Source organism: Manis pentadactyla, chromosome 4, assembly GCF_030020395.1.
Source record: "Manis pentadactyla isolate mManPen7 chromosome 4, mManPen7.hap1, whole genome shotgun sequence".
Taxonomy (NCBI): domain Eukaryota; kingdom Metazoa; phylum Chordata; class Mammalia; order Pholidota; family Manidae; genus Manis; species Manis pentadactyla.
In genome coordinates, this window is record NC_080022.1 from 112,791,150 (window position 1) to 112,814,296 (window position 23,147).

Here is a 23,147-nt window from a genome sequence, read left to right on the forward strand (position 1 = left end):
GTCACATTCGTAAAGAATCCTTAAAAGGGGGAGCCCCCGGCCTTTCAGGGGGCGCCCCTCTCTCTGGAGTCGTCCGCACTAAGTGCATAACATTTTAACTTTAAACTCTCTCTTTTCAACCTTTCAGGGGCCGCTCCTCTCTCTGGGGTCCCCGCACTTTCTAGGTGCGTATCCTTGTAATCTTTTCCCAACCTTTCAGGGACGCCTCTTTTCTGGGGCAGTCCACACTCCCCTTTCCCCAAATGTGCTCCTTTTGCCTTAAACTACTCACTTAGACGCCTAGTCTCTGTGCCTTTCCAGTAGTGTTTTATTACTTCGCTTTGTCATTCTAATCCTCCGAATTCTGGCTTTAACTCCTATCTCAGACAAGTAAGGAGGGGCTGCTGAGAGCTCACACCTGGGCTTGCAAATTACCGTCGCCTGGGTGACCGGGAACTGCAGTTTACAGTCATGCTCTTTAGTAACCTGCCTGAAAGTCTCCCTTCTTTACCTATAGGAAGTTCGCAGAACAGAATCTCACTCCATCCAATGCTCTGCGGCTCCCCCAAAGCCTGGAGGTGGTAGGCACGCAGATCCAAGCAGATGCTGGACGCCAGGTGACCTGGTTTAAGGAGTTGGCAGGGGTCGTGCCCCATTGCTGAGTAGCTGGTTCAATGAACTTCCTTTATTAGTCTATTCTGTCATTCCCTAACACTCTTACTTTAATGAATTCCTTCCTCACTTTGTCATCTGACTTTTCTGCGTCACTGAACCGAACTCTCCCTAACAGTAGCCACAATGTTTTTCATGTGAAACCTTCTTAAGGTATCAATGATACCTTAACTTAAAAAATGGCAAAAAGAAAAAGTTATACATGAATTTTTCACTTGCGTGGGAGGTCAGACCCCCCACCAATACCCCCTCACTATTCAAGGGTCAACCGTAGTTGTAAAAAGGAGAAGAATATTGCACAAAAATAACGGGGGCCTTAGTTCCTGTTACCTAATAGCTGAATGACTTTGGGCACTGTAAGGTATCAGCTTCCTAATATGTGAAATACAGAAACTAACTCATGACACAATTGTCTCACACTGTTGTTGGGGCCATGGAATAAAATAATGTGTGTGACCACATAAGGTAGTGAGCAAATTTGTTATAATTTAAGACTGATGAATCACGAATGTCAAATTTTCCTAATCTTACTGTTTTTAGAGGCTAAGAAATGACAGTGGTATGAAATGAAAGAAAAAGAAAACTTGCCCCACGTCAACAGCTGAATTGCCGGCCACGCTCCTTCCCCCCCACTTAACTGCCACCATCTAACAAGAAATTCCTCGTAAGACCATAAAAGACAAACTACAATTCCCAGCAAGCTTTGCTCCAGAACTGCGTCATCTAACCTCAGCTCCGGGCTCCTCCCCGGCCCCACCGTCCAGAAACTACAACTCCCAAGAGGCTTCACGGTAGCCAACCTCCCGCTTCCCCCCCGCCCTCCGCCGCCTCCTTACCCCTCTAGCAGCCTTGTGGCCAGCTCGGGTCCCGCGGGCGGCGGAGTGGGCGCTGGCGCGTGGGGTGGCTCGGTCTCTGAGGACGGCGAGCTCGCGCGGGGAAGGAGTGGAGACCTAGGGGGGCGGGGGCACGGCTCTCTTGCTCGCAAGATGGCGGACGAAGACGGGGAAGGGATTCACCCCTCAGCCCCTCAGAGGAACGGAGGCGGTGGTGGCGGCGGTGGGGGGTCTGGGCTGCGCTGCGGCGGGGTTGGCGGCGGTCCGCGGGTCGTGCGCATCGTCAAGTCCGAGTCCGGCTACGGCTTCAACGTGCGGGGCCAAGTGAGCGAGGGCGGGCAGCTGCGGAGCATCAACGGGGAGCTGTACGCGCCTCTGCAGCATGTGAGCGCCGTGCTGCCCGGGGGGGCGGCCGATCGGGCCGGGGTGCGCAAGGGAGACCGCATTCTGGAGGTGTGAGTACCGGGGCCGCCGCCACCCTATCACCCCCTTCCCCTCCGCCAGTCCCCGCTTCTTTCCTCTGTCACCCTCAGGCCGCGCCTCCCCCCCAGCCCCGAACCAGCCCTGTGGCCCCCGCCCCCTCCGCAGGACCCGCAGTGCGTTGGGGTTGACCCTTTTACCTACCCACACCCTGAATTTGGGAGTCCCCCACCTCCATACCTGGAATCTCCTGGGCATGTTCCTGCGCCCCTACTGCTTTTACCCCTGCCTTCATTCTTTTGGCTTCTTTTTTGCCCCTTTGCCTTCTCCTTTGGCATGCTGTTTTCTGCTCCTTCCTGCCCCTTGCTTTCCTCGTAGTAACCCTCTTGTGCTCTGACTGACAGCATCTCCTTTTCTGACACAACCACTGTCTGTCCTCCCCAAGTTAGCGTCTTTGGCATCATAGCTTCTTGTTCACCGCCCCCTTCAGCCCCCGTGGACCGTGTCTTCTGCCCTCTAGACCGAGTAGTAAGGACCTCTGGTCTGCTCCTGCTTTTCCTCCGGAAACATCATCCTCACACCGCACTTCTTTTTACTTCTTTAGTTACTCTCTCCTTGTGGTTAAGCATCCCCTGTATTTTTCTGTCCTACTGTGTGTCGCTCTCCTCCCCTCCCTTTTGTATCCATGCTCCAATGAGCGTTTACCTTCTTTTCTGACGCGTGCATGCCTTTTTTGGGGGGGGAGGGAGGTTTGGTGGGGTCTTTGACTCTAGTTTCTCTTCACAGAAGTCCCCATATTACATGAGGATTTTGTATCTAGTGTCTCCATCACCACATCCCTCTGAGAGCATACCCATTCTCACCCGTCTTCATTCCTGCACCATACTCATACTTCCTTTCTGTAAGGTTTATGGTAGGGCTCTTTTTAGCTCCTACTTCCCCCAAACTACAACCCCTGCTTTGGGTCATTGACGTCCCTACTTTTTCAGGGCATGCCATTTCCATTTTTTCTCCTGCTTTATCCTCTTGTGATTGCACGCTTGACTTTTATCCTGTTTCCTCTTCTAGGTTGCTTTCCCTTCTCTTTTTAGTCCCCTTCTGCAGCTGCAACCTATCCTCTCCCTGCTGCAGATCCTCCCCCTTTGTACTCCTTCATCCTCATTTCCCCCACTTCATCCCTTAAAAGCACTGGCAGGATGCTGCCTTATCTTGCAATTTCAGTGCAGACCTCCTCCACTACTCTAATCCAGGTGTTACATTTGTGTTTTTGTATTACAGTTTATATAGTGATTGCTGGTCGACTGACAGGTGGTGTATGCTCTCATATTTCCATTTACCTCAGCAGTCATCAATCCTGTATCTTCTTACTGAATCTATCTTGGGTATTCTTTCCCCCCACCCCTCACACTTTTGCCTTCTTCAGTGCTTGGATTTGCTCTCATGTAGCATTTCTCATTTATTAAATTAATGTTATTTTAATAATAATTTCCACAACTTTCAGTTAATGTTTTAAAGGGGATAATATGTTGAAGGTCTGGCCTATAGTGGAGTCCACCCTTCTTATTCACCTTAAGCTTCCTGCCCTTATCCTTGACATTCTTACTCTTGGTATCAGCTGATTCTATTTCCTCCTACCTTCCATGTCAAGAAAGAGTAGCTCACCAAAACAAGTGTTCAGAGCTATTATTCCTTTCCTCTGACCTTCCTGTAAATGATGCTTTCTTTTTTCCATTATTGTGCTACATACTCTTTTCTGGTATTCTCTGGCATATATTCTTAATCTTTTGGGGGTCAGGGCATTCAGATATAGGATGCAATAGGGACCTTTTGCTTTGTACCTGGGCATCTAATTCTTTTAACTCAAAATAACTCAGAATCTATCTCTAATGTTTCCTTCTGATAGAAGTTCTTTGAACTGTCATTTTCCTTTCCCTTTGGAAATTAACTTTTGGATCCAGCTGTTTATCTTAAAATTTAAAACTAAGGTATTGATTTCAAATTACAAGTTTATCACAGAATTCTAAATCACTTTTTACAGGAGTAAGGAAACTAAACAGTTCTATAGAGGACTACAGCTAATGTAATCAACCATTTCAAATATATGTATGCCAACTAACGTAGTTGGTGGCTTCTTGCCTTTGTTGTGGTTTTTGCAGTAGAGTCCAGATAGAAACTAGGTATTGTAAAGGAGGCCTCAGATGGTCCCCTAGGACAGGGAGAAGGACTTGCCTCAGGACCAGGTCCTAGTCTAGGTGCATTCCTCCTTCTAGAGAAGACATTACATTTTGGCACATCACTGGTGCTGAATAGAGAACTTTGTCTCTTTTAGTGGGCAGCGTGGAAGAGCATTCTGCTTAGAGAACCTTTCCCTGGAAGGTCGTGATGATCAGACATCTTCCTGGCATTGGTTTCTCACTTTCTAACTGTATTTTGATTTCCTCATTCTTTGAAGCCGCTCTGCTGCTATAGTGGAAATAGTTGCAACACAGAGCCAAGCTAGTTAATAAATTAGATTCCGAGACCTCCACTATCCAATTTCTTTCTCTCTCCTTCCCTCCTTCCAAAGTCTGCATCTTCTTGGTTTTCAAGTGAAAGGAGGAAATCAGTGACGAAACAGATCTGATTCTTTGTGTGTGTTTGTGTGTGTGTGTGTGTGTGTGTGTGTGTTTCAATAAAACTTTATTTACAATAACAGAGACAGATCTGGGGGCATAGATGGCCAAGTCCAGGTTTAGTCCAAGGAAACACGTACCTCCGGTATCCTTCTGCCCGTCAGCCCACAAGTACACTCAGTCACACATATGTACTCAACTTCATACATTGTTCTGTTTCTCTGTGAGATGCCCAAGTCAACAGAGAAAATTCTTTCACTAGCTAAAATTAGTTTCCACCTGAAATTTACAAGGTGGTGAAACTACAATGAAACAGACCTGATTCTTGAGGGATAAGTGTCTGCTACTTCTTTTGATCTTGGTAGGTTGGTTCTAATTTTCCTAAAAGCTTTGCATGTTGATGAAATGTCAAGTGAGGTCAGGGTAGATGATGATTATGCAGATGTAGTTTGTAGAAGTTATAGGTGGATGTCTGGGTCTTATTAATTGCTGCTTACTAAGTAAGACTTTTAGACACTTTACTCCTATACACAATTTGTTTTATTCCAATTTTCATATACGGCTGTTGTTTGGACAACTGATAGAGATGTGGAAGAAACTATCTTTGAGGTTTAAGGGAATACAAGCTTGGACAAAATTAAGAGCATTATTAGTTTCTTTGTATTTTTTTAAAAAGTCTGCTGAGGCCCTGTCCTTATTGAATCTTGGAACAGTTAAAACTTCAGTATGGTTCAGTTTGTCCTTACTCCCTTCAAAACTGACTAGATTCTAACTGGTTTGGGAAGGAGTCATGTTGCAGGATGTGGTACTGGAGTATAAACAAGCCCTCTGGACTCTAAATTTTACTGCAGATGGAAATTTTTTTGACTAGCAATGTTAGTCTCCACCTTGTAATTTTTCCCGTGTAACAAATATTGAGTGTTTTCATTTTGATGTGTATATACCTGGAGGCTAATAAGTGAAGGATGCTTTCAACAAATAGAACCAAAATAAATATGTCTTTGCATTAATTATATAGTATGTGAAGAACATTTCACTTCAGGATAATTTTCTTAAGGTTAAAGTAGTTCCAAGGGCTCTTGATTGATTTCATGAGAGATGCCCATAGGAGGGTTAAAGCATGTGGTGGATATGGATAGTTTTGAGGGATTAGGTCTGTCTGTTGGCTAGTTTGTTTTGTCTCTTTGGTATTTGGGTAGTGTGGTCTTTAATAAGTGTAGACCCCCTAAGGTTGGCTTTCAAGCACTCAAAATCATGATATATTTATTCTAGGCAGAGACTTTATGCTTTCCTCCTCGACAGCTAATGATAAGGTACCCATCAACATTCCCTTGTTAAAATCATAAGAAATTAATATTAAATATATATATTTATATAAATATTTGTATATATATTTGTTTATTGAGAGATAATCTTAATAACTTAGGAATATCTTGTGGGCATTTTGGTGGGGTATTATTTTATGTGAAAATTTGAAAATCATTGAATGAAAAGAGAATACAAGAAGTATTTTTACTAGTTGAGTGTGAGTCATAGAACATCAACTGTTAAGTACCTTCTGAAGAGCTGTTTTCTCAATTGTAGCTGAATTATATTTGGCTCAGATTTTTCAGGTAGACTTTGGAAATGGTGTTTGAAATCATGGTAATTGATCAAATGAAATTTTTATGGCAATGATTCTCAAACTTTAGTGAATATTATCACTGGGTGTGCTTGTCAAAAGTTTAGATTCTCAGGCTTCTCACCCCTTAAGGGTTATAATTCAATAGGTCTTGAATGGGGTCTAGAAATCTTTATTTTTACTCTCTTGCTAGGTGTGGGTAATGCAACCCACATATCCAGCCCATAGCTGGAGCTACACCAAAGACTATCAGCCTTGAATTCACATTCATTTTATCTTCATGATTATACTGAGAGTCATGAGCTAACTCTATACTAGCAAATAGTGGTACGTTAGGCACCTGAGTTCCAGCCCTTAGGAAAGTCAGTTTAGTAGATAGTGGACAATAGCTGATCTATTATACTTTGTTGAATCTTGATAAGCTGTTTTAATAAAGATGGGTGGTTAAGTGGTAGTACAAGTTAATAATAAAAATGATTATACTGTTTTGCAGTTTGTGTAGTGTGTTACTATTTGCCCAGGGATTAAAAAAAATTTTTTTTATTTTTAATTAAAAATTTTTAAATTTTGGTATCATTAATCTACAATTACATGAGGAACATTATGTTTACTAGGCTCCCCCCTTCACCAAGTCCCCCCCACAAACCCCATTACAGTCACTGTCCATCAGCATAGTAGGACACTGTAGAGTCACTACCTGTCTTCTCTGTGTTGCACAGCCCTCCCTGTACCTCCCCCCAGATTATACATGCTAATTTAATGCCCCCTTTCCCCCCACCCCCTTATCCCTCCCTTCCCACCCATCCGCCCCAGTCCCTTTCCCTTTGGTAACTGTTAGTCTATTCTTGGGTTCTGTGATTCTGCTACTATTTTGTTCCTTCAGTTTTTTCTTTGTTCTTATACTCCACAGATGAGTGAAATCATTTGGTACTTGTCTTTCTCTGCTTGGCTTATTTCACTGAGCATAATACCCTCTAGCTCCATCCATGTTGTTGCAAATGGTAGGATTTGTTTTCTTCTTATTTGCCCAGGGTTTTTAAATTTGATTTCACAGCATCCTTGAGAGGGAAAAATATAAGCTCCTTGAGGGCAAGGATTACATCTGTTGTTTCCCTAGTCAAATTCTAATGGCACATAGGAGATATTCAAAAAATGCTTGCTTAATGAATGTTTGGTTACTGTCCCTATTTCATAAGAGAGGAAACTAGGTGTTACACTAGAATTAAACCCAGGTCTTTGGATTCTAAATCCAGTGTATTTTCTTTTCCTTTGTTTTCTCAATTATTCTTGACTGAACAGTCACTTCAGATTCTTAAAATTCACTCCCATCCCTTTATACTTCGATAGCAGTTGAGCTTTAGTTTCATTCTTGTGAAATATAAGTGTCTTAAATCTTTATTTACCCTGTATTTCTTACTGTTAAATTGGGTGGGAGATAGAGGACCAAATCAGTCATTCTTTTCTGTATTTACTGCTATCTTTATTCATCATCAGTGAAAAGTGTCTGATAATCATAATTGCAACCCTGAGAAATACTTTTAATTCCATAGGTAGCTGAGGTGGCAAACAAATAAAACTAAATTTGAAAATAGCATTATCTTCCTCTCAGAAATCAGATACACAACAGAAAAGATCTTTTGTTAGTAACTTGAAGATTCAGTTCTCTTTTCAGTCCCCATTGACTAGCTTGTTCCAGTGAGGGTTTGTAACCATGCTCTCAAGGATAATCATTTTTTAAGGTGAGTCCTGTTGGGACTAATTCTTTATGATCGGGTAGATAAGAGACTCCATGACAAGCAAACACAATTTATGATCACAGCACGGTGCCTTGGAGCAGGACCTGTTGTGAGTTCATTCTTTAGGTGACAGCATTACTGACACAAAGGTATTGTGGTTTAGGTTAGAGCCAGTTAGGATCATTCTGTGTTTTAGCTGTCAGCTATGTAGATGATTTCTGTGCTTCACTCAGGCAGTCCAGTAAGAACCTATGTATGGATGGTACAATTCCAGCCCCATGTTTGAAGAAAAAATATTTAGGTTGTCTAAAAAAAATTTTTTTAATTGCAACTCATAGTAAAGGATACATTTTATATTACAAGCCAATATAAATACAAAAAAAACACCTGAAACAAGTTTCACAAAATTGGGTTTACTGATATCATACACCCTGGTATTTTTTAAATATTTTAGTCTGGTCAGTATTTTGGGGCTTTTTGTTTTAGTTTGGTTTTTAAATGCTGATAGTGGCCCACTGCATTAATTTCATGACTAATTAAGTTGTGATCCATTGTTTTAAAAACAATGATTTATTAGGTCATCACTCTGCTGATAGCACTTTAAATTCAGCCTGGTTCCACAATTAAGCACCAGCAATGTGTAAGGCACTGTTAGGCTCGGATGAGTCACAGAGTTCCTGTATCCCTGCCCTTGAGAAGCTTATACTGCAGTGGGCAGGTAAATGTAAACACTTACTGTGTGTGAAGCAGATTGAAAATAAGGAGATAAACAAAAAACACCCTGGGAATTTAGAGGGAAGAGTGAAATGCCTGAGGAGATTGGTGGGTAGATAGGTCCTAGAAGGCTGTGAAAGAGAAATACAATTTGAGTAGGCAGAGAAGGGAGAAGGGTTTTATAGGCTGAGGAAACTGACCAAAGGGAGGAAGATGTGAAAAGATTTTAGGATAACAAGGAATCAAGAGTTGATGTTTTGTCTATTTTGGCAATTTTACTTGAAGTTAGATCATAAAGAGCTTTGAATGTAGTGCTACGAGGTTTGGATTTTATTCTGTTTTTGAGGTCAGAAGGTAGTTGAATGTGCATGAATACTCAGGGCTCTCTATGAATTTAGTTTTTTTTATTTAAGTATTTACTTAAAGAGGTTGAATATGTTTTCCAAGGCCAAAGAGGAAAATCACTATTAGAATTAGAAGAATTTCAGAGCATCTAGTCTCTTGGGCTGCCTTGTACTATATAAAGAAGGGAACTAAGAACAACTAAGCTCCAACAGCAGAGCTGGGAACAGCTGGTAAAAGGAGCTGGTTGCCTATAACTGGAACATATATTTTACCTCAGAGTCCAGTTCAGCTTCTCAAATATCTTTCTTATGTTATAAATGACTATACTTACTGTGTTTACAGTTGTTAAGTTTGATCCTTAATATGCTGCAGGCCTTTGTATGTTCTGTCCTACCTATGATGTTCCGTTTAGCAGTACTTTCCTCCAGGTCTGCTCCTCTGATTTGAAGATGCCTACTTTTAATTTCAGTCTTTTATAGCAGTATACAGTATGCTGTTGGCAGTTGAGGGTAATGAAGATGGGGATCATAGTGTAGTACTGAGATTTGTACCTGCAATCTACCTTCAAAACAAAAATTCATATGAGGATTCTTTGGATAAGTTTAAAAATTGGTGGTGACCACAAACTGAACTTTTGCTTTCTCTCAGTAATGTGAGGGATACTTCAGGATTAAATCCTGTGGTAGGGTATCAGTCAAATGCTACGTAGTATGTATGTAGTCTCTTTCATTTATTATTTATTATTCCCTGCTAACCAAATTAGGTTCTCATAACAATTGAGGAAATACACCTATTGCAAGGTATTAAAGTTGCAGGGTGAGGAACTGTGTTTGAGTATTTTTGTGTGTAGTTCCTGCCAAGAATTTCCATTGTTATGAAAACCTCATAGAAAAATGATTTGTTTGTGCTTCAGTTATCTGAAACTGCAGATTCTTTGTTAGACCTCAAACTAAGACTAGAATGACAGATTTATGTATTCTGGTGGACTTCAAACTCAAGTAATTGGTTTACTTCTCTTTGGAGAAGTACAGAGCTATGAGCACGCTGAGTCAGCTGCTCATGTGGATATTCTCCCAGCTGCGTTCAAGAGTCTGATTACTCTTACAGAATTATTCAGTGAGATTAAGAAATTGTCTTCCCTCCACCCCCAGTACTGCAGTACTTTTATATTTGTGTGTCTATCTAGTTCTAGTTATGTTTATTTAGTATGTTTTAAAAATCAGGAGATTGATCAAATGAGTATTTGGAGATCTTGGAAAATGTGAAGACCTCTGTGAAAGTTTTGGAAGCATCTTCCACTTCTTTTTGCTGGTCAATTTAATCAAGTAAAAAGTCTGTAATGTGTAAAGTGTATAATTTATCTACTGAATGTACCATGCAGGTAGGTTACTTAATATTTTTAATCCAGTATTATGGTCATTTGAATTCTGGTAGGGTTAAGAACTACTTTCTGGATCTGTTTTCTCAAGGTATATAACCTGCTGCATTGGAAACAGTACTGAGTTTTGTTCTCTCTACCTGGTGTTTTGAATCCAAGGAAATGTGACGCGAATGTTTTCCTCTGTGTTATGTGCTGATAGGTTGTTTTAGACTTCCCTGTTCCACCTGGTCATCCTTTATATTGCTGATTCAAGAAAGGTCTTATTGTACCTTTCTTCTTTTTCAGTATGTTGAAACTACAGACTACAACTATAGAAACTAATCTGTGTTCCTCAGCTTCCAAAAGAAATTGCCCAAATTTAATTTGGATTAAAGGATGGTAGGTATCTGATTGCTTAAGGGCCATATCCCTTCCATAGTGCATCTCTTGTTATTAATTTTAAAGGCTGTCTTTCATAGATGAAGGTATTTTGAACTATTTTTCGGTGTTAGTGATGGATTTACACTTCTGTTCACTCATGTACAGTACCTCTTGAGACTGTTTGATTCAGGAAGTAGGAATTAGGTTTCAGGGTACAGGGTGTCATCCCAGAACAAAAACTAGATCACACAAGGAAGCGTGCTTTTAGTCACATCATGTAGTGATCCAGAAATACTAGTGCAATAGAACTTTAAAAATATTAAGATTCTGTCTTTGGTAATTCACCTGACTTGCAAACTAAGATTGTTGATAAAGCAAGTATATTTTATTCTTTAATTAACCTTCACTGTGGTCATAAACCAAAATAAAAACATATGGTGGTTGCCTTTAGGCAGTGGCTCAAAAAGTAGCAGATCTCAGACTCTGAGTTGGTGTTGGGAAATGATTTAGGACTGATTATGTTTGTTTTGCTGGTGAATAACTGAATGAGGGGTCCTCAGAAATAGTGTACATAGGAAGAAAATAAGTTAGGAAGAAAATAAGTTAGTCAGGCTAGGAAAACCATTATTGCTATTGCAAACTTTCTTCCCCATGTCTAACTTTTATTATCCCAATGTGAAGAAGTAACCCATTTTCACATCCAGACTTACATTTGAATAGAATCATAAGGTTATTGTATGCTGATCAAGTTTTTAAAGACAAATTGAAAAACAAATACTAGCAAAACAAAATAAGTCAGTGTTGTGTATTTTTATAGTTTCAGTTGAGAACTTCAAGACCTTACTGTTAAGTTAATTAATTCTTCATCCTCTAGCATGTGAAGGGATTCCATTGTGTATAAATTTTTTCATACAAAGTGTGGTACATTTAGTTTTCATGACATTAAACAGTAATTCAATAGATTATTCCCAGAATTCACATGAAATAAAGACTTGGTTTTTAAATGTCAACATTTTTATTTCTTTTTCCTTCTCCTTACCTTGTTTTGCTATCCTTGGAATCGATGTTTATATTTAAAAATTAATAAAAACAATTGATTTTTATTTTCAACATATTTGAATAAAACAAAACATAGCTTTACTTTGAAATTGCTTACATAATTGCATGCCATATTTTACTCTGAAGTGTTTTTGTACTACTTCCCAAAATAAAAAGGAAAATGATCACTAATACTAAAGTTTGAAAAATATATAGCTTGTGTAAATTTGTAGCACTTCCCCCTAAACAGTGAAACCAGTGTAAGTTAAAAATAAGGAATGAAATTATAGAAGTTTACAAAAGAAAACCATTACAGCATTTTTTGTGTGTGCTAGCCTTAATAATTTTTTAAAATTCATTCAGGGAAAAATTTTAATGAGCACTTACTGCAAGATAAACATGCAGTTAGACAGTGGGGATAGAAGTGAATAACATGTAGTCCTTGCCCTTAGGAAATTTATGGTCTGATGGGGAATCTGGCATATTAACAGAAAATTTCAATCCTGGAGTAAACCCAGGGAGGTTAAGAAAGTAAAGATGGCACCTGACCAGACTGGAGTTCGCTAGGGAGGCAAGGATAGAAGCTTCAGGTCATGTCTTAAGCCCAGCTGACCTGAGGTCTCATCCCTCTTCATCTCTCCTCTCACCCCCGATCAGATGAACAAACCCAGAGCAGTTCTTCCAAGTCTCAGTAAGTACCTTCCTACCCTTAGTTATCTAAACTAGTAATTGCAAGTGGTAAGGGACTGTGTGCATCTTAACAGGAATCTCACAGACACAACAATGTACTATAACTAGAGAACTGAATAGTTTGTCATCCAACCAAGACACTTTTGAAAATGAAAAGGACCTGTTAGTTATATCAGGACAGTAGGTATAAAGTTAGGTGTGTCCTGGAAACCTGGAACACAGGTTTATAGTCTTAATGATTTTAACATAGGAAACGGTTTAAAAGTCTATTACAGCAGTTTTGTTTTCTGTTAGGAAGGAAATGAACAAGTTTGTTTTTATTCTTGGTGACATTGATCTTAACAGGTAATTATTAAATAACAAATGAACTTTTCTTCTGAATAGCTTGATTATGACTTTATATTTATTTTTTAAATATCTTAAAGCCTTAAGCCTTATTATACTTTTTTCCTGAATGACAAATATGATTCATTTATTCAGAAATAAATCTTCCTACATAGATTATATTTGTGTATTGATTGCCTTGGAAGTAGAAGGTTTGAGGAATCTATTACTCCTCCTCAAGTAATAAACTTGTTACTTCTGGCTGGAGGTATTAAGGTTGAAAAACAGATGGACTTTATTTGTACTTTTCTTCCCTCAAGCAGCATTCTTTGTGAATAGGACACCCAGCCAAGGGTAAAAAGTCCCAGTACACTGGTAAGGAGCTCATTTAACAAGTTACTCTTTTTTTCCCCTCTTTGGAAATGCAGCTTCAGATGCTGATTGAAAGACATACTTGTCAGTTTCTCAAGCCTGCCAAGGCCATTCTTTATTGTTATTAATACTCTGTCCAGTATTAAATTTCTGGGTGTAGGTGCTTTAAGATATTTATATAAATAATTGAATTTTGCTTTTGGTACTTAAAAAAGGCATCAAAGGATTTGTGAACTAGGGTTCTCATTAGAACACTGGAAATCGTTTAATTTGGTCTATATGTAGTTGACATTTGTTGTTTTCCCCCTTATTTACCAAAGATGAAGCTTAGAATAAGGGGTATTTTTGTTTTTATTTTTGGCTATAGTCAAGACACTTTACTTTTTTTTTTTTTTAAGACACTTTACATTTATATTCTCTTTTCCTAGTAAAGAATAATCTGTCAGAATTATTGCATTATATGACAATGTCCTTAAAAATCAAGAAGAGAAAACAAATTATAATTTTGAGACCCTGTAATTTTGTGATGTAGTAGTTTTTTGCTCAGTTGTATTTAGCAGTTGTTCAGGCTGGAAAATTGTTATGTTAAATTATAACTGAAGAGAAGCAAGATAGTTTGTATTTGGTTTTTTGACTGGTGGGCAGGAAAAGAAGGATAAGTGGCAATCGGAAATTTTTAATGGATCTAGCTTCCTAAGTGAAAGTAAAATACTGTTTAACTCTTTAAATCATGACATTTTTCTGATTTGAAGATTTGATTTTGGTTTGTTTTTCAGGGCAGACAATGTAATAGCTAGTGACTCCATCTTGTTATTGAACTACAAAGAAATTGTGATTCTCTTGGTCTGATCAGGAATTTTAGTTTTTGACAACAGAGGTCAGATCTACTCTGATAAATATATTTTTTTGAGGTTGCTCTCAATTTTTAAAACTCAGTACAAAAATTTAATAGGCTTTCTTTTTCAGAGTTGTTTTAGGCTCACAGCTAAATTTGAGCAGAAAGTACAGAGATTTCCCATGTACCTCCTGCCCCCATACATGCATAGCCTCCCCCATTATAAACATCACCTACTAGAGGTGTACATTTGTTAGAATTGATGAACGTACACTGACACATTATTGTCACCCGGAGTCCATGTTTGCTTCAGGATTCACTCTGGGTGTTTACATTCTATGGGTTTAGGCATATTTATAATGACATGTATCTATCTACATTATACTGCCCTAAAAATCTTCTGTGCTCTGCATATTCATTCCTCTCTTTCCCAAGCCCTGGAATCTCTTTCCCAGGCCACTACTGATCTTTTCACTGTCTCCTTCATTTTGCCTCTTCCAGATTATTGTATCTTTAGAGTCATACAGTATAGAGCTTTTCACACTGTCTTCTTTCACTTAGTAACAAAAATTTAACTTCCCTTCATGTCTTTTCATGGGTTGATAGCTCATTTCTTCCTACTGCTGAATAATATTCCATTGTCTAGGTCAGCTACAGTTCATTTATCCTTTGCTCTACTGAGGGGTATCTTGGTTGCTTCCAAGTTGTGGCAATAATGAAAAAAAAATGCTATAAATATCTGTGTGCAGGTTTTTGTGTGGACATAAGTTTTCAGCTCCTTTGGGTAAATACCAAGGAACACAATTGCTGAATCACATGGTAAGAGTATGTTAGTTTTGTAAGAAACCAGTAAACTCTTTCAAAGTGGCCGTACCTTTTTGCATCCCCACCAGCAATGAATGAGTGTTCCTGTTAATCCATATCCTTGTCAGCATTCGGTGTTGTCAAGTGTTTTTGAAGTATGGCCATTCTAGTCGATGTGTAGTGTATAGTATTCATTTTTTAAATTATAAAAGTAATGTAAATGTGTTAGAGAAAACTTGGAGAAATTTAAAGGAAAGAAAAAGAAATCAACAATCATCTTATCCTAAGATAGCTACTTTTGGTATTTTGGCTGTATTTTATTTGTGCATTAAAAAATTTTTTTTTATCTTCTTGTGTTTCTTTTTGTTTATTTTATTAAGGTATGATTGATATACACTCTTATGAAGGTTTCACATGAAAAAGCAATGTGGTTACTACATTTCCCCATATTATCAAGTCCCCACCCATACCCCAATGTAGTCACTGTCCATCACTGTAGTAAGATACCACAGATCCACTGTGTGCCTTCTCTGTGCTACACTGTTCTTCCTGTGCTGCCCCACACCATGTGTACTAAACATAATACCCCTCAGTCCCCTTCTCCCTCCCTTCTCACCCACCCTCTCACACCCTTCCCCTTGGGTAACCATTAGTTCATTCTTGGAGTCTCTGAGTCGGCTGCTATTTTGTTCCTTCAGTTTTGCTTCATTGTTATACTCCACAAACGAGGGAAATCATTTGGCACTTGTCTTTCTCCACCTGGCTTATTTCACTGAGCATAATGTCCTCCCGCTCTACCCATGTTGTTGCAAATGGTAGGATTTGTTTCTTTCTTATGGCCGAATAGTATTCCATTGTGTATATATACCACATCTTCTTTATCCATTCATCTACTGATGGACACTTACGGTGCTTCCATATCTTGGCTGTTGTAAAAAGTGCTGCAATAAACATAGGGGTGCATATGTCTTTTTGAATCTGAGAAGTTGTATTCTTTGGGTAAATTCCAAGAAGTGGGATTCCCGGCAAATGGTATTTCTATTTTTAGTTTTTTGAGGAACCTCCATATTGCTTTCCACAGTGGTTGAACTAGCTTACATTCCCACCAGCAGTGTAGGAGGGTTCCCCTTTCTCCGCATCCTCGCCAGCATTTGTTGTTCTTAGTCTTTTCGATGCTGGCCATCCTTACTGGTGTGAGGTGATATCTCATTGTGGTTTTAATTTGCATTTCCCTGATAATTAGTGATGTGGAGCATCTTTTCATGTGACTGCTGGCTATCTGAATTTCTTCTTTGGAGAACTGTCTCTTCATATCCTCTGCCCATTTGTTAATTGGGTTATTTGCTTTTTGGTTGTTGAGGCATGTGAGTTCTTTGTATATTTTGGATGTTAACCCCTTGTCAGATATGTCATTTACAAATGTATTCTCCCATACTGTAGGATGCCTTTTTGTTCTGTTGATGGTGTCCTTTGCTGTACAGAAACTTTTTAGTTTGATGTAGTCCCATGAGTTCATTTTTGCTTTTGTTTCCCTTGCTCGAGGAGATGCGTTCAGGAAGAAGTTGCTCATGATTATATTCAGAAGATGTTTGCCTATGTTTTTTTCTAAGAGTTTTATGGTTTCGTGACTTACATTCAAGTCTTTAATCCATTTCGAGCTTACTTTTGTTTATGGGGTTAAACAATAATCCAGTTTCATTCTCTTGCATGTAGCTGTCCAGTTTTTCCAACACCAGCTGTTGAAGAGGCTGTCATTTCCCCATTGTATATCCATGGCACCTTTATCGTATATTAATTGACCATATATGGTTGGGTTTATATCAGGGCTCTCTAGTTTGTTCCATTGGTCTATGGGTCTATTCTTGTGCCAGTACCAAACTGTCTTGATTACTGTGGCTTTGCACTAGAGCTTGAAGTTAGGGAGCATAATGCCCCCAGTTTTATTCTTCCTTCTCAGAATTGCTTTGGCTATTCGAGGTCTTTTGTGGTTCCATATGAATTTTAGAATGATTTTCTCTAGTTCGTTGAAGAATGCTGTTGGTATTTTTTTTTTTGGTATCATTAATGTACAATTACATGAAGAATATTATGTTTACTAGGCACCCCCCTTCACCAAGTCCCCCCCAACAAACCCCATTACAGTGACTGTCCATCAGCGTAGTAAGATGCTGTAGAATCACTACTTGTCTTTGTGTTGCACAGCCCTCCCTGTGCCCCACCCCACTTTATACATGCTAATCGTAATGCCTCCTTTCTTTTTCCCCACCCTTATCCCTCCCTTCTCACCCATCCTCCCCAGTCCCTTTCCCTATGGTAACTGTTAGTCCATTCTTGGGTTCTGTGATTCTGCTGCTGTTTTGTTCCTTCAGTTTTTCTTTGTTCTTATACTCCACATATGAGTGAAATCATTTGGTACCTGTCTTTCTCTGCCTGGCTTATTTCACTGAGCATAATACCCTCTAGCTCCATCCATGTTGTAGCAAATGGTAAGATTTGTTTTCTTCTTATGGCTGAATAATATTCCATTGTGTATATGTACCACATCTTCTTTATCCATTCATCTACTGATGGACACTTAGGTTGCTTCCTTTTCTTGGCTATTGTAAATAGTGCTGTGATAAACATAGGGGTGCATGTGTCTTTTTCAAACTGGGCTGCTGTATTCTTAGGGTAAATTCCTAGAAGTAGAATTCCTGGGTCAAATGGTATTTCTATTGCTGTTGGTATTTTGATAGGAATTGCATTGAAATCTGTAGATTGCTTTAGGCAGGATGGCCATTTTGACAATATTAATTCATCCTATCCATGAGCATGGGATGAGTTTCCATTTATTGGTATCTTCTTTAATTTCTCTTAAGAGTGTCTTGTAGTTTTCAGGGTATAGGTCTTTCACTTCCTTGGTTAGGTTTATTCCTAGGTATTTTATTCTTTTTGATGCAACTGTGAATGATATTGTTTTCCTGATTTCATTCTCTGCTAGTTCATTGTTAGTGTATAGGAATGCCACAGATTTCTGTGTGTATTAATTTTGTATCCTGCAACTTTGCTGAATTCAGATACTAGATCTGGTAGTTTTGGAGTGGATTCTTTTGAGTTTTTTATGTACAATATCATGTCATCTGCAAACAGGGACAGTTTAACTTCTTCCTTGCCAATCTGGATGCCTTTTATTTCTTTGTGTTGTCTGATTGCCATGGCTAGGACCACCAGTACTATGTTGAAAAGAAGTGGGGAAAGTGGGCATCCTTGTCTTGTTCCCAATCTTAAAGGAAAAGCTTTCAGCTTCTTGCTGTTAAGTATGATGTTGGCTATGGGTTTGTCTTATATGGCCTTTATTATGTTGAGGTACTTGCCATCTATACCCATTTTGTTGAGATTTTTTATCATGAATGGATGTTGAATTTTGTCAAATGCTTTTTCAGCATCTATGGAGATGATCATGTGGTTTTTGTCTTTCTTTTTGTTGATGTGGTGGATGATGATGATGGATTTTCGAATGTTGTCCCATCCTTGCATCCCTGGAATAAATCCTACTTGGTAACAGTGTTTTTGATGTATTTTTGAATTCAGTTTGCTTATATTTTATTGAGTATTTTTGCATCTATGTTCATTCAGGGATATTGGTCTGTAATTTTCTTTTTTTGTGGTGTTTTTGCCTGGTTTTGGTATTAAAGTGATGCTGGCCTCATAGAACGAGTTTGGAAGTATTCCCTCTTCTACTCTCTGGAAAACTTTAAGGATGAAGGGTATTAGGTCTTCACTAAATGTTTGATAAAATTCAGTGGTGAAGCCATCTGGTCCAGGTGTTTTGTTCTTAGGTAATTTTTTGATTACCAGTTCAGTTTCGTTGGTGGTAATTGGTCTGTTCAGATTTTCTGTTTCTTCCTTGTTCAGCCTTGGAAGGTTGTATTTTTCTAGAAAGTTGTCCATTTCTTCTAGGTTATCCAGTTTGTTAGCATATAATTTTTCATTGTATTCTCTATTAATCGTTTGTATTTCTCTGGTGTCCGTAGTGATTTTTCCTTTCTCATTTCTGATTCTGTTTATGTGTGTAGACTTTCTTTTTTATTGACAAGTCTGGCTAGGGTTTATCTATCTTATTTATTTTCTTGAAGAACCTGCTCTTGCTTTCATTGATTCTTTCTATTGTTTTATTCTTTTTTATTTTATTTATTTCTGCTCTAATCTTTATTATGTCCCTCGTTCTACTGACTTTGGGCCTCATTTGATCTTCTTTTTCTAGTTTCATTAACTGTGAGTTTAGACTGCTTATATGGGATTGTTCTTCTTTCCTGAGGTAGGCCTGTATTGCTATTTACTTTCCTCTTGGCATGGCCTTGGCTGCATTCCACCGATTTTGCGGTGTTGAATTATTGTCGTCATCTGTCTCCATATTGATCTCTATTTTTATTTGGTCATTGATCCGTTGGTCATTTAGGAGCATGTTGTGAAGCCTCCATGTGTTTTTGGGATTTTTCATTTTCTTTGCATAATTTATTTCTAGTTTCTTATATTTGTGGTCTGAGAAACTGGTTGGTACAATTTCAATCTTTTTGAATTTACCAAGGCTCTTTTTGTGGCCTAGTATATAATCTATTCTTGAAAATGTTCCATGTGCACTTGAGAAGAATGTGTATTCTGCTGCTTTTGACTGTAGAGTTCTGTACATGTCTGTTAGGTCCATCTGTTCTAATGTGTTGTCCAGTGTGTCTGTGTCCTTACTTAATTTCAGTCTGGTTGATCTGTCCTTCAGAGTGAGTGGAGTGTTGAAGTCTCCTAGAATGAATGCATTGCATTCTATTTCCCCTTTTAATTCAGTTAGTATTTGTGCAACTCCTGCTTTTTTCTCTCTTTTTCCATCCCTTCACTTTTAGTTTGTGTATGTCGTTGGGTTTAAAGTGAGTCTCTTGTAGGCAGCATATAGATGGGTCTTGTTTTTTTATCCATCCAGTGACTCTATGTCTTTTGATTGGTGCATTCAGTCTATTTACATTTAGGGTGAATATCGGTAGGTATGTACTTATTCCCATTGCACACTTTAAATTTGTGGTTGATTACTAAAGGTTCAAGGTTAACTTCTTTATTATCTAAGAGTCTAAGTTAACTTACATAATATGCAATTACAAACACAATCTAAGGATTCTTTTCTTTTCTCCTCCTTTTTCTTCCTCCTCCATTCTTTATATATTAGGTATCATATTGTGTACTCTTTGTTTATCCCTTGAGTGACTTTGGGGGTAGTTAATTTAATTTTGCATTTGCTTAGCAATTAGCTGTTTACCATGGTTTATTACCTCTGGTGAGAGCTGTTAAACCTTAGGAAGACTTCCATCTATAGCAGGCCCTCCAAAATACACTGTAAAGATCATTTGTGGGAGCTAAATTCTCTCAGCTTTTGCTTATCTGGAAATTGTTTAATCCCTCCTTCAAATTTAAATGATAATCTTGCCGGATAAAGTAATCTTGGTTCCAGGCCCTTCTGCTTCATTGCATTAAATACATCATGCCACTCCCTTCTGGTCTGTAAGGTTTCTGCTGAGAAGTCTGATGTTAGCCTGATGGACTTTCCTTTGTATGTGATCTTATTTCTCTCTCTGGCTGCTTTTAACTGTCCTTATCCTTGATCTTGGCCATTTTAATTTCTGTATGTCTTGGTGTTGTCTTCCTTGGGTCCTTTGTGTTGGGAGATCTGTGGATCTCCATGGCCTGAGAGACTATCTCCTTTCCCAGATTAGGGAAGTTTTCAGCAATTACTTCCTCAAAGACACTTTCTATCCCTTTTTCTCTCTCTTCTTCTGGTACCCCTGTAATGCGAATATCGTTCCATTTGGATTGGTCACACAGTTCTCACAATATTCTTTCATTCTTAGAGATCCTTTTTTCTCTCTGTGCCTCAGCTTCTTTGTATTCCTCTTCTCCAGTTTCTATTTCATTTATCGTTTCCTCCACCGTATCCAATCTGCTTTTAATACCCTCCATTGTGCTCTTCAATGATTGGATATCCAACCGGAATTCATTTCTGTGTTCTTGGATATCTTTCTCTACCTTCATTAGCATGTTAATGATTTTTATTTTGAACTCCCTTTCAGGAAGAGTCATGAGGTCCATGTCATCTTTCTCAAGGGTTATATTAATTTTACTCTGTACCAAGTACCTTTGGCTTTTCATATTTGTGTATGGATCCCTCTAGTGTCCAGAAGCTCTACTCTCTGGAGCTGCTTAGCCCCTGAAGCAATGTTGGTGGTCGCAGGGGAGTAGGATTGGTGCCTGGTGGGAGGAAAGAGCTGTTTCCTGCATCCCTGCTGCTATTCCTGTCTCCACTGCCTGAACCAGTCAGCTGAGCACACAGATGTAAGCTTTTGTCCCAGAGCAGCTGGATATGGATCCCCACTTTCCACAAGCTGCTGGAATCTCAGTCTCTCCAGGAATTCTCCCTGTCTTAGCTTTCCAACCCCATAATCACAAGACTATCATGAAAGCACCATGAAATGTAGGTTTGTGCTCCCAGAGCAGATCTCCGGAGTTAGGTATTCAGCAGTCCCAGGCCTCCACTCTTACCTGCTCAGTTTCTCTTCCTCCTGCGGGTGAGCTGGGGTGGGGGAAGGGCTTGGGCCCACCGGGCCTCAGCTTTGGTAGGTTACCCTGTTCCATGAGGTTTGCTCTTTTCCCCAGGTGTATGCAATCTGGCACAGTCCTCTTTCCTGTCGCACTCTCAGGATTAGTTGTATTAATTGTATTTTCGTATTATATGCAGTTTTAGGAGGAAGCCTCTGTTTCACCTCTCACACTGCCATTTTTAATCCTCTATTTGTGCATTTTTATGAAATTGAAATCATACTTTCATATACAATTTGTAATCTCATTTTTTAAAGTTAATACACTATTTCCTAGAAGTTTCAGATTTACAGAAAAATTGAACAGATAGAGAGTTCCAGTATATTCCTATACCACTTCTGCCATATATAGCTTCTCTTGTTTTAAATATCTTCCATTGATATGGTATCTTTACTATTAAATTAGTGAACCAGTGTTGATACATTATTAATAACTAACACCCACAGTTTATTCCGATCTCCTCAGTTTTAACCTAATATCTTTCTGTTCCAGGATACCACATTACGTTTAGTTGTCATGTCTCCTTAGACTCACTTTGGCCGTGACAGTTGCTCAGCCTTTCCATGTTTTTGATGACTTTGACAATTTTGAGTATTGGTCTGGTGTATTACAGGATGGCTGACTATTGGAATTTGCCTCTTTTGGTTTTTTTAATAATTAGACTGGTGTTTTGTTTTTTGGGGGAGAAATATCAACAGAAGTAAAGTACCATTTTCATCAGTTCATATCAAGGGTACATACTGTCATCATGATTTATGACTGTTGCTGTTGACCTTGATCATCCTGTCAAAGTAGTGTTTGTCAGGTTTCTCTACTGTAAAGTTATTCTCCTCATCCTCTTCCCCTTTCCATACTGTGTCCTTTGGCTAGGAGTCACTGGTGCAGCCCATGGTTAAGGAGAGCGGAGTTATGTCCCCCTCCTATAGAGTATAGTAACCGTTTAATTTATTTGGAATTTTTCTGTATAGGAGAAGAATATCTCTTCTCTTCCCTGTATTAATTTAGTCATTTATTTACATCAGTGTGGCTCATGGATATTTATTTTATACTTTGCATTATATATCCAATACTACTACTTTATTTTGTTGCTCCAGTTGTTTCAGCTTTGGCCATTAGTAGCTCTTTCACTGGGCTACAGGGCCCTTTTGCCATACCCTCATCAATGTGTGTTTCGGTTTGAAGTACTTCTTTACTTTCTGGCACTACAAAAATCTCTAGGCTCATCTTGTGTATTACTTTTCTTTTCCTTTTTTTTTTTAATTTTGTTATCATTAATATACAATTACATGAGCTACATTGTGGTTACTAGATTCTCCCCATTATCAAGTCCCCACCACATACCCCATTACAGTCACTGTCCATCAGTGTACTAAGATGCTGTAGAACCACTACTTGTCTTCTCTGTGCTATACTGCCCTCCAGGTGCCCCCTACCCCCCATTATGTGTGCTAATCGTAATGCCCTTTCTTCCCTTTCTCCCTCCCCAGTCCCCTTTGGTAACTGTTAGTCCATTCCTAGGTTCTGTGAGTCTGCTGTTGTTTTGTTCCTTCAGTTTTTGCTTTGTTCTTATACTCCACAGATGAGTGAAATCATTTGGTACTTGTCTTTCTCCGCCTGGCTTATTTCACTGAGCATAATACCCTCTAGTTCCATCCAAGTTGTTGCAAATTGTAGGATTTGTTTTCTTCTTATGGCCATATAATATTCCATTGTGTATATGTACCACATCATCTTTATCCATCTACTGATGGATGCTTAGGTTGCTTCTATTTCTTGGCTCTTAAATAGTGCTGTGA

At 38.9% G+C, this 23,147-nt stretch overlaps 2 protein-coding genes across 2 annotated transcripts in view; both read left to right on the top strand.

The window, feature by feature from the left end:
• TUFT1 (tuftelin 1) overlaps positions 1-1,142 on the top strand; it is a 61,877-nt gene extending 60,735 nt beyond the window's left edge. Inside the window, exon 11 of the mRNA XM_036905125.2 lies at positions 497-1,142. Coding sequence (XP_036761020.2) covers positions 497-641 — 145 coding nt within the window. The 3' untranslated portion in view covers positions 642-1,142. The remainder of the gene's footprint in view (positions 1-496) is intronic.
• Positions 1,143-1,297: 155 nt separating this feature from the next.
• SNX27 (sorting nexin 27) overlaps positions 1,298-23,147 on the top strand; it is a 92,132-nt gene continuing 70,282 nt past the window's right edge. The window contains exon 1 of the mRNA XM_036905123.2: positions 1,298-1,939. Within this exon, the coding sequence (XP_036761018.2) occupies positions 1,638-1,939 (302 nt within the window). The 5' untranslated portion in view covers positions 1,298-1,637. The remainder of the gene's footprint in view (positions 1,940-23,147) is intronic.